Here is an 18147-nt window from a genome sequence, read left to right on the forward strand (position 1 = left end):
TTTAGAGAGGTTTCACTGTATTTGTAATTGTAATAATAGCAATAGGACTTACTACTTGGCTTTTAATACAAGTCTAATATTACACTTTTTTCCTTTACGTTGGTCTACTTTACCTTGATTTGAAACTTTGAAATTTCATCCTATTTTCTACCGAAAAATATCTGTAATTCAATAAGGAAATAATTATATACGATAATTAAATTGAAATTCACCCTAATATGGCCAATTACAAACACTTTACCATTTTATGTCGTCAAGGTCATATCCACTGATAATGTAACAGACTGGTGCTTGAGCGATTGACCGTAGAAATTCAAACACCGATTAGTGATAATTTCACAGCCTTCTTTTATTACAACTGTAAATTCTTTAATCAGTGGAGGAGTGTACGGATCATGGATCAGAGTTAATGATGATGGGTTTTGGTGGATGGGGGGTCTGAGTGGGACACAGTGAGTCAGTGGATCATGGTGTATGGTCGATTAGAGTGGGTCACGGTTGATTATGGGTCAAGTTTTCATTGACCCACGCTATCTCTGTACACATCGCCTGAGTAGATGCTCTATTAGTGCGACAGCCCCAACTTAAAAGGACTTCATGGTGAGACAAAGCTATGATTATAGTTGCAATCCCAGTTTGTCCTCTTTCTCTTAATTAGCTACTACCGATTTCATCAATTTTAAATATGTTAGTTTCTTTTCAGTAATTTCAAATTCAAAGTATCTACTCTTATGTAGTTTGTAAAACCTGTTTGTTTGTTCTTGCATTAGCAAGTAGTGGAACGCCTCAAAATTAATTTATTTCCGAATTTACTCTATCCTTCACGGTATGTCAGTAGTAAGCCCAGAACTTCTCCCGATTTTGTCCCTGCTTCAGGACCCATGGTCCCTGGCCCGATTCAATGACCTAGGAGTACCTAGGACCACCCCCTCTAAATTTTGACACGGGTATCTTGGCCCATACCCTAAAGTTTGCCAGAGATATGTTGGACTACCCCTTTGAAAATTGCCAAAACTAAAAATTCGGTTTTGGTACTATACGAACAGGGTATCTACGTTTGTAAGTTTTGGGCGTTCATCTTGGTTCTTTTCATGGATAAGATATTGCGAAAAGATCAAATTTCGGAGCTTTTTGGCCTAATTTATTCTCTTTGATGAGGTCTTATTACTTTATATAGTTATATGGCCGAGTACAGGGGTGCACTCTTTCATAAGATATAGCTACATTGATGCACCCCTCTGACAATTTGGGAGGGGTATGTTGGCCCACCCCTTCAATTTTGGAAATTGCCAAACTTAAAAATTTGGTATAGTAGTAGGAACCCTAATATATACTACTATAAAGTTGCGTGATCCATCTCGTTCCCTTTAATTTTTTTTAAAAATGCCAAAATTCAAATTTCGGAGGTTATTGATACAAGTTCTTTTTTTTATTATTTTTCTGACTATTGTTATTATTATTATTATTATTATTATTATTATTATTATTATTATTATTCGTTTTAAAGTCTTTGTTTTACCCACGTTTTACAAGGGAACATTCATGTTTACATTCTTTAACATTTGACAAGAATGTCACGATATTTAGCAGAGCGTCTGTATTTTGATAAAGTTCATCACCGCTGAAACACTGATTTTCATCTTCATACGCGCCGGACTTCCATTCTAGTCATCTCGCCACCGATTCCATGGAGCATATATCTATCCAATGTATCTAAAAGATAATGGAACTTTTCAAATTAAAAAAAAAGAATTAGGTATTTTACCAAGTGTTTTTTTTTTTATTGAATACATATCCCTTCCGCATCAATACACCACTGGGCACGTTCAACCAACGCTAGCATAGAGTTTTTAGTGTTCTTTTTCGGAATCGCCTTAATGATTCTAATCACGGCAGACTGGACGTGTGTAACATTGTCATAAAATATTCCTTTCATGGCCAATTTTAATATTGAGTATAGGAAATAGTCACATGGCGTTAAATCAGGCGAATACGGAGGATGTGGAAGCACACAGGTTTGTTTTTTAGCCAAAAAGTTACGAACTGCGACGATACTGTAACATGGTGCATTGTTGTGAAATAAAGAGCAACTGCCTGGCGCTCGATACTTAAGTCTTACGCGAACAATTCCATAAACGCTTCATAACATCCAGATAATATTCACCATTAACAGTTTGAACCTATAGAACGAATTTTCGAAGTATAATGCTTTTGGAATCGTAAAAATAAACGCAGTTTTCTCGCATTCGGAGAACCTGGGGACTTCCACGTAGCACTTTCGCGTTTTGTTTGCGGATCGTTCTTGAAGCACCAAGTCTCATTACCAGTTACAATCGATTTCAGGAATGTTCTGTTCCGTCTGGCTTGTTTAATAAGGTCCTTGCAATGTTCAACACACGCAATTTTTCGGTCGTCAGTTAAGGTGTGCGGAATAAGTCTAGCATAGACTTTCCATTTCTTTAAATTCTTTGTCAAAATTTCATGAATCATGTCTTTCGTCGTATTTAATTCCTTCGGCATCCATTTCACAGTTGAATTTGCATCGTGGGCGATCATTTCACGCACTTGCTCCACCAACTCATCGCAATTTTTTCGGTCTGCCTGGGTTTGGATCGTCTTCCTAGGACTCACGTCCGTCCCGGAATCGCGTATACCACTACGCACTCATCTCCATACATTTGTTTCATCATTTCCAATGTTTGTATGAATGTTTTACATAGCTTGAAACAAAATTTAATATTGGCTCTTTGCTCCATCGTGTTTTTGTGACGAGGTGACACCAGATACATTCACTTTTCTTGCTATAATTTGACACTTCGTTAATCGGTTCTCATGATTGTGGTCTCGTTAGGTTGAGTAGATAACCAGCTTTCTGATGATACGTTGCTTCAATAGATGAAGCTAGTAGCTATCTGAAAAGAAAAAGTTAAGTTATTTTTCCCACATACTGTGTACTAGTATACCAGACGGAGAACAACAGTAGGCTGAAAAAATCATCACTGGAGAATCACCGAGAATATATAACAAGTAGTGTGTAGATTATTCCTATCGCAAACATATCCTCATTCTCTTTTACCGTTTTTCATCCCTATTACATCACAGTCTGGGTCATTAAAGAAAATATTCTGTTTCATTCTTTGAAGCAACCCAGATTACAAATCCCTTACCTTTGTTCTACCAATTCTTGTTTACGAAATCGTAGGGTGATTTGTCAGTTCTAAATCCCCTCCATCTTTATTTTGTTACTGTTATTTTAAGCTACGAGAACAAGGAAAACCACGGTGCACAATACATGTATAAATTTAACAGCTGCAATAAGAGTGCTTATTAAGGTATTGTTTCAAAATTTCTTTATTTTCTGAGCACCTAAGTAACCTATCTAAGTTCTCCACATTGGAATGGAATCGATGGTGGTCAACATAGATAGGTTTTGCTGTATATTCAATTCTTCGCTCATATGTTCTACTAGTATAACCTTTCATCAATGAATATGACGTGAAAGTGTGAAAAGTACAATGTTCTTTGAAGTAAGTAGGAAACGTATAGCATATTGTGAAGATCAGCAGCAGTTATTTCATGTTCCAGGAAAACAAATTGAAAGTTACTGTCTTAATACCCTTGTAATTTACTGATATTGCCAAAAATTCCTATTTACGTCTTAGTTTCATACCAAGAAAACAAAATCATGCTTAAATGATATGGCTTAGCATATTACCAATCATCAATTACATTAGCAGTAATGGGGCCACTTGATCGAACTTTATGCGCCCCCTGGAGTGGCGCCAGGGTCAATGACCTAGTGACCATCCCTCTACATTTTAGCAGGGGTACCTTGCCCCCACCTCCTAATTTTTGGCAGAGGTACATAGAACCACCCCCAAAATTTTGGAAATTGCCAAATCTAAAAATTAGGTATGGTAGCCTAGGACCAGGGTATCTACCTCTATAAGTATTGGGTGTCCTTCTCGTTCCCTTTGGTGGCTAAAACATTGCCAAATATTAACATTTCGGAGGTTTTTGTCCTAATTTATCCTCTTTGATGAGGTCTTATTACTTTATATGGTTATATGGCATGTATAAGGGTCCATTCCCTTTCATAAGACATGAGATATTGGTGCAACCCTTTAAAAATTTGGGAGGGAGACATTGGCCCACCCCTTAAATTTTGAAAATTGTCAACTTTAAAATTTGGTATAATAGTATAGTATAATAGTAATTAAGTTTGAAAATTTTGTTTGAAAAAATTTCTGTTTCAAATTTTTAATTTTTTTAAAGATTTGTAAACCCTTGCACTCATTGGTAAAGAACAGTTTCGAAAAGAAACGGAACTGTTTAGAACAAAAAGATCTGGCGACACTGTTTCATCATGATGCAAAAGTACATATCAGAACATATTTTCTTGGGGTTGTACTCAGTGGTGCTATTCTATTTTTTTTAATAACCAGTTGTTATATATATATATATATATATATATATATATATATATATATATAGAGAGAGAGAGAGAGAGATGGATGGGTAAGCCATGCCATGGATTCCACCGCGGTAGAACTTGGTGGGCCGTGAAGCGAAGAAAGTATCAAGTGAATTTTGCACCTCTACTAGGGATTTGAACTTGAATCCTCTAAGGTAATTGTCGAAGGAATGAAACAGGCGATAATCGGATCGGACGTGGGGCTTAGCATTATCCTGTAACAGGAGGATCTCTTTGCGATTCAGAAGTGCTGGTTCTAGAGTTTTGAGTTTTTCTTGAACACGGCTCAGCTGCTGACAGTACACAGTTGCACTGATGCTTTGACCAGCTGGTAATGGTTCTTGATGAACGATGCCGCGAGCAGTCCACCAAACACACAGGAGAACCTTCTTCTAGTGCAGTGCTGGTTTCTGCTGTTTTGGAATTGGTTTATGGGATGCTAACCAATGATGACGACGCCGTGGGGCTTCGTACATGATTCACTTCTCATCACATGCCAACACCTTGTCCAGAAATGGCTCCTTCCTCAGACGAGACACCAAAGAAACACAGGTATGTGCTCGCGTTGCCTTCTGGCCCGGAGTCAAATCGTGGAACCCATTGACCTAACTTTGTCCTACCCCACTGCCCGTAATGCAGGTCACGCACGCAGGACCGATATCCAGGTCTGCAGCCCCGGAAAACATCCAGTCTGATGTAATGTCACACGTCTGTCAACGGTAAGGATGTGGCAGTTGTTGCGCAACAGTGATTTTCTATTCAACGCTGTCTGTCCGAAATTGCTGGAATTAGGAACATCAAACACGGTCTATAGATCACCAACGGAAAGAAGTTTATCTTGAGTCCGTCGGATGGTGAACGACCGAGATATGAGCTTTAGAAGTCATGTACGACTCATCAGAATTGAAATACAGCTTATCAAATGAAAAAAAAAACTTTTACACAAAAATTTTATCAGAGGCATGTACTAACTAATTATGAACATTCAGAATTTCATAATATGAATTTTGTAAGGTTACTTTATCGAAATTGAGTTGACAATTACTCACAATACATATGTAATCTGGGTTACGAAATTATTGCTGAAACAAAACGTCTTAGCAGACATTACAAAGAAACATGACACGAAATCAAATTTGACACATGCATTACATAGAATACTTTGACACATAAATACAAGACATGCCATCATAATAGATTATATCAGAAAGTACAACGAGGGGGAACCCCAAAAAACGGGAATTGTGTTGCAGTGGGGAGAGAGAGTGGGGAACCCATTGTTGTACCAGTTGTCCGTTACGATCACGCCACCTGCGTCAGTGTGCGACGTTGTGTCGCTGTGAGTGCATCGGTTCGCTCTTGAGAGTTTGTTTAGTAAAACAACTTTTTCTAGTTCGGCGACAACGTTATGGCAGATTATCGAGAGCAACGGGCGGCTGTGAAATTTGGTTTGCTGTTGGGGAAATCGGCCGCGGAAACTACTGTAATGTTGAATACTTCTTATGGGGATGCTGCCCTAAGTAAAACCAGAGTATAGGAGTGGTTTGCACGTTTTAAAAATGGAGAAATGTCAATTGAAGACCAACCCCGTTCAGGACGCCCCGCAACGGCAAGAACTGACGAAAACGTCGAAAAAATCAATGCCCTTGTTCGTGAAGACCGTCGCTGAACCATTGATCAACTCTGTGAGATGTCTGAAATATCGTGGAGTTCAATTCAGAGGATTTTATCGGAAGATTTGCATATGAGAAGGGTTGCAGCCAAATTTGTCCCTCGCCTTCTCACAGACGAGCAAAAGGAGCGTCGATTTGAGGCATGTGTTAAACTTCAAAATCAGCTCAAAGAGGACCCTGACTTTTTTGCCAAAGTGATTACTGGTGATGAATCGTGGTGCTATGGCTACGACCCCGAATCAAAGCAGCAATCAAGCCAATGGAAGACAAGTGGCTCTCCTTGTCCCAAGAAAGCTCGCCAAGTGAAGTCACACATCAAGACAATGCTAATTTGTTTCTTCGATTGCAGAGGTGCTGTGCACGCGGAGTTCGTTCCCCCGGGTCAAACTGTTAACCAGGGGTTCTACTTGGAGGTTTTGAAAAGATTGAGGGAGAGTATCCGTAAGAAAAGGGCGGATCTTTGGCGCACAGGCGAATGGTTCTTCCATCATGACAACGCTCCGGTCCACACCGCCCTCTCCGTAACGCAGTTTTTGACCAAAAACGACATGACACCGATTGTGCACCTCCTACTCACCGGATCTAGCCCCCTGTGATTTCTTTTGTTTTCCCAGACTCAAACGTGACATGAAAGGAAAGCGTTTTGCCAGTGTGGAGGAGGTAAAACAAAAATCGCTGGAGGTCATAAAGAAGATCCCGATAAGTGATTTTCAAAACTGTTTTGAACAATGGAAGGATCGTTTGCAGAAATGCGTTGCGGTCCATGGACAATACTTTGAAGGTGATGAAAATTTGGTGTAAAAATATTAAGAAGTTATGACCAATTTCCCGTTTTTTGGGTACCCCCTCGTATATCTGATGTAATTACAGGTAAACATACTGGTACAGTCCCAGGTAAGCAAGTTCAGTTGGTAATCTATTAGGTAAAAGTTTAATAGTCAATGGAACTAAAGTTATCATAACCTAGGTACTGTCATATCATATGGAAGTTCAATCTTCGACACCTCATCAAATTATTTAATTGCTATTTTATTTATTATTAATTGTGCATCGACCTTTTATTTTCTTTATGTATATATATTTCTTCATATACTTCTTCCATAATTAATCATTTATCTATATAATCCATTTTACTTAGCATTCCATAACATTTTCATCAATATCTCGTTGCTTTATATATTGTTAATATCGTAGTATTTTATTTTGTTTTGATAGCAATTACTCTATTTTTAATATAGATGATAAGACGAAGATAACTGTAATAAAATCTGTATGGTTCTATCCTATTTTCTTCTTTAAAAGGCTGCATTTATATTCTAGTTCCAAAGCATTTAAAATGTAGCAACATACATTAATACTGAATTGTTTATATCTAAATTGCTTTATTGTCCTGGGATACGGAATACGATATTGAATGCATACATGTTCTATGTCCAAAGAACTACTGATTTAGAAGTTAGGCCTAAAGCTGAGAATTCCAGTTAGTATTATTATTTCATTAAATTTAGTGCAGATTCATTTTGGGGAAAGATTATGTATTCAGGAGGCTTCACCTCCTGGACAAGATTAAACTGCTTAGCTAGACATCATTTTGTAATGTTCCCCTTCAAAAAGCTTTAAACATAATATGAAAAAAATACAAGTTACCGTTGGTATTGCTCCGTAGCTATAATTCCACTTTTGGTATTCACAATTCCATCAAATTTCTGCTAACTTGAATTTTACTAAATTTTTTTGGATTATATTTCTCCTTCCAATAACAAAACCGTAGAATGTACGAAGTTACTTCAAAATTGACGTTTCACTAAGAAGACTCAAACTTTATACATTTCAAAAACCATTTTGTGTATATGGTATTTAATTTTAACTTGCTTTCTTTCTTTTTTTATATATATTTTGCATTGGCACATTTATTAAATACATTTATGAAACAATTAAGAAAAAATAACTAAGTCAACAGGAAACATATTTCGATAGTCGAACCAAAGGAAGGGGTAGAAAACCACCTATCAACGGCATCACATCCAGTGCCACTGCCTGCCTTTCCACGACATCCAATGACACCACACCCTACTTGCATAGCACGTCGTCCAGTTGTACAAATGTTCAGTATTGTCCTCTGTGTTAGAGAAGAAATATCTCCTCTAGTTCTTTTCCATGTGGTAAGGTGCCAAGAACCGACGACACGTTGCCACGTTGGATAGCAATAGATATGCGTTGTATTAAGAAAGATGTTGAACGAATATCTCCAGTGACAATAGAAATGCGTCTGCCTACTTCTCTAATAAAATCAAGGCTTGCAGATCCCCAAGCACCACTAGTCTCGATGGCAATTGGAGCAAAAATAAATTTATCAAGGAGGCTGTTATATTTCCTTTGCTTTTCTACTTCTCTACGTCTAGCAACAGCCCCAGCATTCATAACAGCTAAAGGGAGACTTGAATGGGCAAATGTATCTGAACACGTAAAGTCCCAAACTAGTGATTTGCCTTTCAACCAAGGAAATAATGTCATGCCATCAGGTAGTTTACCATCTGAACGACAACATCCTGAAGGTTCACGTATTGAAGGAATTCCAGCTGTGGTAAGGGCTCGTAAAATGATATCATTCACAGAGGAGTGTCTAGCGTTTCTACCCATGCTCTTCATGCATGACAGGCCATGCAGGCCACGTTGGTTAACTTGATCCCCGCAAACTGGACAGCGATGTGGCTCACAAATATCTGCACCTAATCTTAAGGCGACAGAGATTCGAAATGCCTCATTAGTCATATGAAGACCTAATGGTGGGGAGGGTAATGCATTCAACCATGCCCCAGCATGTAGGGATGAGGCAGCACGAATCCTGGCTTTATCCTCTGGAGCAATAACTGACTGTAAGAGAAGTTCATGAAAATGCTCTGCAATTGGTGTGTACCAAGATGCCTGAGAACCTATTTTGTTAATCTCTGGAAGATCTGTATCTGTTAAATTTTTCCATTTGGTAGAGCCTTCTTGAACTGTGCCATCTGGGTCTAGGTAGTAACCTTGCGGAAGAAGAGCCTCGACTAAACGAAGAGATCCGTGGTAGGACGCTAAAAAGGAAGGAATCGCCATATCCACGGATCGTCGAATACCAAGACCTCCTAATCTCACAGGTAAGGATGCTTGAATCCACGATTCGTCGCTTAAGGAGCAGTTTAAAATTGACTCCAGACCCATTTTAAGGATATGATCGTATTTCTCCAGTAATGGAGTCTCATTCCAAGAAGGAAAACATCGTAAGAAGTAGTTTAAACGAGGGATCGACAAAGAGGCACGTAGAAGAAAGAAAGCTGCATGGACAGAAATCGAGGCGAGTCGAGACAAAAAATATTCTAACTTCGATATTTTGCTTAACAGGACATTGGTAAAAGCTTCCTTTGTGAGGGCGGCGCCTAGAAGACAAGCATCCTGGTTAGTTAGAAGACGTATTCCTGGGGCACTTTCGTCAAATTTTTTGAATAATAGGTCGAACTTGGCTTCGTCTGATCCAAGAAAACCAACTTCACACTTTGAAAAATTTAAATATAGGCCAAGTGCAGAAGCCTTCTCATTTATTTGTGCTAGAGTTGAAAGAACTACTTCAGGTTCATCAGCGATAGTTCCATCATCCAAATACCAAATGTTTAATTCAGTGTTGATCGATTTCACTAAGGAATGAATGGTTATAGCAAAAAGTGCTGGGCCCAGGGGATCACCTTGTTGTACTCCTCTCTGGGATGAAATAGTGTCTTCACCTAAGAATAGATCACTGGGTTGAGCGTAACATTGGTAAACATATGGATAGATTGAAGGAAATTCATTCAACACTGTAGTGAGCATGGGGTCCCGGCGAAGCTCGTTAAATGCGTTGCGAAAATCCAGTTTTAAGATAGCCTTAGGAGTATTGTGAATAGAGGAAAAATAAACCCTGGTTGCATGTACAGCTGCTTCGGCTCCGTTGGGAGTACAAACACCAAGTTGATGGGGAGACAAAAAGTTCTTAAAATGCTCCCGTGTTCTGAAGCATATAATTTTTTGCTGATATTCTGCGCCAGACATTACCAACGGCAATAGGTCTAATTCCACCAGATTTCTTTTTTAGAGCAGTAAGTTTGGCTCCGAAAAACAATGGCCGAACTTCCAAGGGAACTTTTCCTGAAATAATTAAATTAAACAGATCGCATAATGATTTTAAGAGCTTTTCCTTCGATTCAAGTACTTGACAGAATAGGAGATCTTTGAGAATCGAAGGGCGAAGACCATCGAGACCTCCCGCGCTACCAGATGGAAAGGAATTAATAGCTACCTTAATTTCATTAATTGAAACTCCTTCACAGTTGTTTGAGTCATCTGGAAAATTCGGTAAAGTAAATTCACCAGGATGGGCTGGATGCTTCTCCAATAGCGTCTCAAACACAGAAATGTCGGGGGCTGCAACAGTATCATCTGACATTAGTAGACGGACTGCTCCACGGATGTCACCATCCGCAAGTTTGTTTTCTACAATCTTAAGATTGGAAACATTCTGTTTTGGAAGAGATTTCCTGATCTTTGTTGGATGCCAGGTTAAGGCGTCAATACCTACATCACACCAAAGACGAACTCTTTGTTTTACCCACGAGGTAAGATTTTTTACATTTTCAGATTTTTTGGGAGCAGGTAGTGCAACTAATGGAAATAATAACATGTTGATCCAATCTTTTTCGTCATTTGAAATGGCTACTTGAATTAACACATCGGCAAGTGCATCAGCAACTGCAGCTCGAGCACCTCGAGGGACACGTCTTAAAATATGTGTTGAGGATCTTAATGATATTAATATTTTGCCCAAGTTAGACACCGTCAAATCCTGTGTGCCTTTATTGCGGTTAGAGATGTAAGTTCTTTTAGTTTTATAACCAGGATAGCTATTATTATAGATATGACAACAATCTTCGTCCCCATTTATAACCTGATGCTTTTTACCTATATGTATAGCTAATCCTCTGGAATTCACATAATGTTTTCCACAGTGAGGACATGGTAACACATTCTTCGAGTTAGTAGAATTCGGCCTGCTAATGTTGGCAACTGAATCAATCTTAGCTATATTACATTCACCTAATTTGGCTGATTCAATCGATGGAACACTTGAACCGTCACTTGATAATTCCATTAGTTCATTCTGTAATATATAAAAAAATCTATGATATTAATATTTAAAAAAATCTAAATATACGTTTTTAACGAATTTCTGTTGCTGTTTATTTCATTGTTAGAATACTATGTTGGAATTATAACGTTCGATAGTTCTTTCATTTCTTTATAAGAAGATAACCACTAATCCTATTTTTGAACGGATTTCAACATTTTTGTCTAGGAGACGTCGTGCACACACACATGTAACTCAAACATGTCCATCAAAAGTATTTCCTCTCTTTTGATCGAAAACCTTGCAGAGAATATCCTTAGGCTTGTGCACTGATCACAACAATCACAACAATCACAACACTGATCACAACAACTTGCTTTCTTGGTATCTTCTATTGTTGTAGGGTGTGGACGCGTGTTTGAAGAGCTCCGTAAATTTAATTAATTTTAAGGTTTAATTGTGATTTATTGGTGAGAAAGGTGTCTATTCTTGGCTTCATGCATGTTCTGAACAAGTTAGGGAACATGGTGTGATCTACAGGCGCTGGCCAGCGCTGATGGGTGTGCGTGGTGTGGTCTTCTTTTCATCGCTCAGAACGTTGTGGTGTGGTGCTTTGCTTTCATCGTGTAGTGCATTGTCCTATATTTTTGTTTATAGGATATCCAAGAGTCAACGTGTAATTTTGGTCCATTACGTATTATATACATTTCAGCAGAAAATTTTTATATCAGTTATTAGTCGTTAAAATTCGAATTCAACAAAATATATATATTTTTTTCAAATCCTAAACAATAGAAAACAATGGAAAACAAATCTATAAATGCAAACTGTTCACAAGATTTATCCATCTAATTCGAAAATGAAATTTATTGTTCTCAATGCGATAAAAAATTCCCGACAAAGAAAGGATACAACATACACAATACTAGAAAACACGCTACGCAGGAACAACACTCAGCTACGGAAGACTTTACACACGAGTTGGCTAAATTAAAATCAAATATATGGGTAATAAAAAGGATTCCAAGAGGCATACGAGGTGCTGTAGCAGACAAACTATCATTTATCATTAGTGATTGCGCCAACAAAAATGATTTAACTTCTTGAAAGAAACTGTTCAGATTTGCTTTTCATAATCTACGAATCCCCAGAAATCGAACAACATCCTCAGTCACTAACATAATCAAACAAAATCTAAGAGAGTCTTCTGTAGTAGAATGTCCTGCAACTTCAAGTAAGAAGATCAAACCCGACTTATCTAAACTGATTACAGCCAAAATCGCTGATTTTGATACAAGAGGTGCCTTAAGATTACTGATATCCGACGATTCTCTGGCTCCTTCGAGTGAGGAAACTTTTGTTAGTCTACAAAACAAACATCCGTCTCCCTCCAGAGTTTTAGAAATGCCGGAGCAACCAGAGTGCTTGACATCTTCTCTCCTTGTAAAGAAGATATGGTATCAAGAGCAATCCATAACTTTAAGAGTGGCTCCGCTTCATGAATCGATGGCTTATCCCCTCAACACCTGAAACACTTAATTTCTAAATCTACAGGAGCATCAGCGTCTGTTTTACTAGGCGAAATCACGAAATTGGTTAACATCATTTTAAATGGAAACGTAAATCAAGATGTGTGGAAATACCTTTTTGGAGCCAATTTGTGTGCATTACGAAAAAAGGATGGCGGAATCAGACCTATAGCAGTTGGATGTGTTTTTCGACGAATAGCATCCAAGATAGCTGTTTCGCTCGCTTACAACCAATGCTCTCAATACTTACGACCACACCAACTGGGGTTTGCAACTAAAAAAGGTAATAAAGCTATTATACATGCCACACGGACATACATAAAGAGAAATGAAAACGCAAACAAAGTAATCTTAAAAATCGATTACAAAAATGCCTTTAATTCGGTGGAAAGAGACTCAATGCTAAAAGAAGTGAAATCTTTTATGCCACATTTGTATCTTTTTTTTTTTTGGGCAAAGCTATGCTTATCCATCAATATTATTTTATGGGGAAAGAACTATCTCATCGCAAGTAGGATGCCAACAGGGAGATCCTGCAGGTCCAATGTTGTTTAGTTTGGCTATTCATCCGATAGTCCAAGCGCTTTGTTCTGAATTGAACGCCTTTTATCTGGATGGTGGAACCCTAGGAGAATCGCCGAATATAGTCATAGAGGACATGAAGCATTTAATTACAGAAAATTGGGCTAGAGGTGAATCCATCGAAATGTGAACCTTATTACACAAAGGGTAAAATAGACACAGACGTAGAAATCCAATTTAAAGAGCTGTTGCCAGGCATACGTATTTTACAACCAGATGAATTATCGTTATTAGGGTCTCCGTTCCACGAAGAAGGATATGATCTCCATTTCCAGAAACATATGAATAGTTTCAAATTAATAACTGAGTAACTAAAAAGTTTACCAAATCACATATCTTATTTTCTTCTCAAAAATTGCTTGTGGGGGCGCGGTGGCTCAGTGGTAGAGCGTTCATCTCCGGTGCTTGGGGTCCCTGGTTCGATCCCAGCTCGCGCCGTGTGGACTTTGTGGTGGACAAACACCGTGCTCGTGGGTTTTATCGGGGTTCTCCCGTTTCCTCCCACTTTCTTCATTTCACCATTTCACTCATTTCTCATTATCACCGTCTCCTTTAGCGTAACCGGCATAACCGTGGGACGTAAAAACTTAAAGATTACATTTCATTTTTTCATTTTTTCAAAAATTGCTTCGGCATGCCAAAGCTAACGTACTTTTTAAGAACTGTTCCAACATGGAAAAGACCATCTAAAGTTTTACAGATAGATAATTACTTGAAAAAGGCATTACAACTAATAATCAACTATTCCCTAAACGAAACCCAATGGACACAAACAAGCCTTCCAGTCCGCTTAGGAGGTCTAAACATACGAAAAGCATCGGACTTGAGCCTAGCAGCCTTCCTTTCTTCTTGCCATGGGGTGCGTCCACTTGTCTCCAATATTTTAAATAGTTCAGTTGACAACGTGGATATACATAACATGGATGAGGCTTTGGAAATTCGGAAGGGGATCTACAACAGTAAAATTCCTGAGACAAAAGAATTACAAAAAAGTTGGGATTCAATATTATTACAGGAAGTAATAGATAATGAAGTAATTCCTGAAAGCATAATTGACACTGTGCGTATGAAAGCTTTACAGAAAAAAGAGACCGGTGCTTGGTTGCAAGTCACGACATCTAAAACGATAGGCACCTTTTTAGATAAAGTTTTTCAAATAGCTTTGCGTCTGGGGGTAAATATCTGCCGTACATTTACTTGTACATGCCAAAGCAGAATGGATGAAAAAGGGTTACACGCACTAAGTTGTACTAAAAGTGGAGGAAGATTAGCACGCCATGGTGAATTGAACAATATAATAAAACGAATACTAGCGAGCATTGATTTTGGAACCATCAGGAATGTTTCGAGAAGACGGAAAGCGGCCAGATGGAATTACTCTAATTCCATGGAAAATGGGTCAACGGTAGATATGGGATGTCACATGCGTGGATACCTTTGCACCATCTTATTTGCCATACACACGAAACGAAGCAGGTAGTGCATGGGTAGTGCAGCTGAAGTGGCCTGCAAGAGAAAACACTCCAAGTATTCTAAACTGAAAGAAGAACATCTTTTCGTTGCTTTTGCAATTGAAACTATGGGGGTTTTCAGCAAAGAAGCTCACAAATTTTTGAAAGAACTGGGTTCCAATTTGATTACTAAATCAGGCGACGCCAGAAGCAAACACTATTTAGTACAACGCATTAGCCTAGCTATACAAAGAGTTAATGAGATTAGCATCATTCACACAAGTTAGAAGAAATCTTTTATCTTAATTAAACATAAACATATTTCGAATTAAAATAAAGTCTGGAAAAATTTATCACCAATGGAATTACTCTTAATATTCATCTGTAATAATTTTAAAAAGTAATATTTGATTGATTGATTTTGAGTTTTACGTCCCGTTCAGCAGCGAGGCTATATGAGACGTGGACCTACTGATTAACGTGGAATCCGAACCATATGAGCTCCCGCCGGGAATCGAACCCGGGTCTCCCGTACGCTAACCGCTTAGCCACGGAGGGGCTCTAAAAGTAATATTTATATTAAATATTGTACAGATTTATTTGTAAAAAAACTTGCCCTCTCTTTTTCGTATTCAGGTGCAGAATTTATACACATGTCACCTAATGCTTGAATACACCGTTATAACTAGAAAACAAATTACAAGTTCATTGCTATAATCTGGATTAATACTGAAACAAAGCATGAAACAACTAAAACGTGAAACTAAATAAATAAAATAAACTTAAATATCAAGATAAATACGAAATGGTACTGACGTAACAAGTGTGCAGGTTTATAATGGTGATGACAACTGTACAGGTTCACTTTAGTGGAGCAGTACAACTTGTAGTGCTTCCCAAGTAGTGCTCTCAAACGGGTCGGGTTGACCCGACCAACTCGGGTCGGGTTATCGGGTCAGGCTACTCGGGTCGGGTTGTCGAATAGGGTTATTCGGGTCGGGTCAGTTCACTTTGGTCAACTGAGTTTAGGTTGAGCTGAAGGCAATGAAAACGTTTCGGAACACAACAAAAGAAACGCAGAAGTTATCCTCCCAATTTCTCAATGCATGACACCACAAAAGAAACATACACATTCAGCGGTAGGCGCCCCTAGTAATTAGTAGTATGCGTGTGACCAATCGACAAAGGCGATTACCCGAAAAACTCAGGAATAATGATTTTTTATGCGACGAGACTATAATATCACTTCTAAAATAGTTAATAGGGAACATGTATCTAAGTTAGATGAAAATCTAACCATCGAAGAGGTAACAAATGGTCCATTCATCGACATAGATACCTCTTCTAGGTCAGTATGCTATCAATCAAACCAATGTAATACAGTTGAACTAAAGGTACTACATCAGAATATACAATCCATTAGAAATAAAATAGAAGAACTAGACATACTAATTAGAAACGACAGTGAGCTGATGAACCCAGATGTAATTTGTACTACCGAACACTGGTTGAGGGAAGGTGAAATAGAGTATACAGTCCTACCAAATTATATATGTGTTGGTGGATTTTGCCGGACCTTCAGTAGGTGCGGTGGTGCTTTAATGTTTGTGAGAAAAATATTAAAGTATAACGTAAAAAACAACAGCATGAAACGAACGTTAAGTACTTTCAATATCTTCTTAGCAAGGAAGACTGGACGGACACGTTACTAGAAAATGAAGTAAACAATAAATACAGACAGTTCATTAATACCGTTAGACACAATTTCGAAATAGCCTTTCCACTTAAGAAGATAAAGGTATATTCTCACAAAACTAGATGCAACTGGATAACACGAGGCATAATTAATTCTTGCATGAGAAAGAAACAACTACATACAATTGTGAAAAGGACGGATAATAGGAAAATAAAAGAATATTTTAATAAATATAGAAGTACTCTGAAAGGAGTAATAAAAGAAGCAAAGAAAATGCACACATCAAATAGGATATCTAAATCTGATAACAAGAACAAAACACTATGGCAAGTAGTAAACGAACAATCAACCGTATCAAAGCCGCAAAAAACAGGAATTAAAGAAATAGTACACCATGGCCAAGAAATAACCAATAAATACCATATTGCAAACCTACTTAATGATTTCTTTGCCAACGTTGCGAAAACATACTCAAATTCTGAGTCTGGAAAGACTAACAAAATAAAATTATCTAGTACTAACTAAATTAACTATATACTTAATACCTACCACAGAGGTAGAAATAAGATCGATTATTAAAAAAAATGAAGACGAAAAGATCTTCCGGGCCCGACGATATTCCTTATTATTTGCTTAAAACGTGTGCCGAATATGTTCTAATACCATTGACTGATATATGCAATTCCTCCCTTGAAACAGGAACATTTCCAGATGATCTTAAACTTGCAAAAATAAGACCTGTATACAAAAAAGGATCAACTACTGACCCAGGAAATTATCGTCCTATCTCCATTTTATCTGTTTTCTCCAAAATTTTAGAAAAAGTTATGTATAACAGATTGGTGCCCTTTTTGGAAAAGAATAATATCTTCACGAAGAGCCAATTCGGGTTTAGGAAGTGCAAGTCAATTAACAATGCTGTAGTTGCTTTTCTAAGTGACATATATAAAGCGAGAGAGAGAAGAAATAAAATATATGGAATTTTTCTGGATCTCTCAAAAGCCTTTGACCTTGTTAATCACAAAATTTTATTGAATAAATTGCGCAGTTATGGTATTAGAGGTCATGCTAATTTATGGTTCCAATCCTATTTGACTAACCGCATGCAATATGTAGAAATAGGTCCAACCAAGTCAGAGGTAAGACACATTACGCACGGAGTTCCACAAGGATCAATATTAGGTCCTATACTTTTCCTTATATACATTAACGATCTTCCCGATTATATAGTTTCAAACAAAAGCGTACTTTTTGCGGATGATACAAACATTTTAATTGAAATTCCAAATAACATTTGCTCCGAGGAATTCATATTTAAGAACACGACAGATAAAATTGCAGAATGGATAAAAGCAAACCAACTAAACTTAAATACAGCGAAAACAACTATAATGAGTTTCAATGAAGGAAAACTGAACTCTCTAAATATACATCAAATACGTATAGACGGGGAACTCATGCAGGTATCTGACACTTTTAAATTTTTAGGGTTAAAATTAGACTCTAAGTTAACATGGTATGATCACGTGAATGATTTGTTGAGGAAACTAAGCGGGAAAATATATCTTATACGTAAAGTTAGTAAGATTCTAACTACAAAAACATTGA

At 37.8% G+C, this 18147-nt stretch overlaps 1 protein-coding gene across 1 annotated transcript in view; it reads right to left on the bottom strand.

Annotated features, from left to right (window-relative positions):
* Nucleotides 1–1329: 1329 nt before the first annotated feature.
* LOC145690860 (uncharacterized) overlaps nucleotides 1330–18147 on the bottom strand; it is an 89901-nt gene continuing 73083 nt past the window's right edge. Inside the window, exon 3 of the mRNA XM_081766237.1 lies at nucleotides 1330–2912. Within this exon, the coding sequence (XP_081622363.1) occupies nucleotides 2909–2912 (4 nt within the window). The 3' untranslated portion in view covers nucleotides 1330–2908. The remainder of the gene's footprint in view (nucleotides 2913–18147) is intronic.

The sequence above is a fragment of the Thermobia domestica genome, chromosome 7, assembly GCF_964235325.1.
Source record: "Thermobia domestica chromosome 7, izTheDome1.hap1.1, whole genome shotgun sequence".
NCBI lineage: Eukaryota > Metazoa > Arthropoda > Insecta > Zygentoma > Lepismatidae > Thermobia > Thermobia domestica.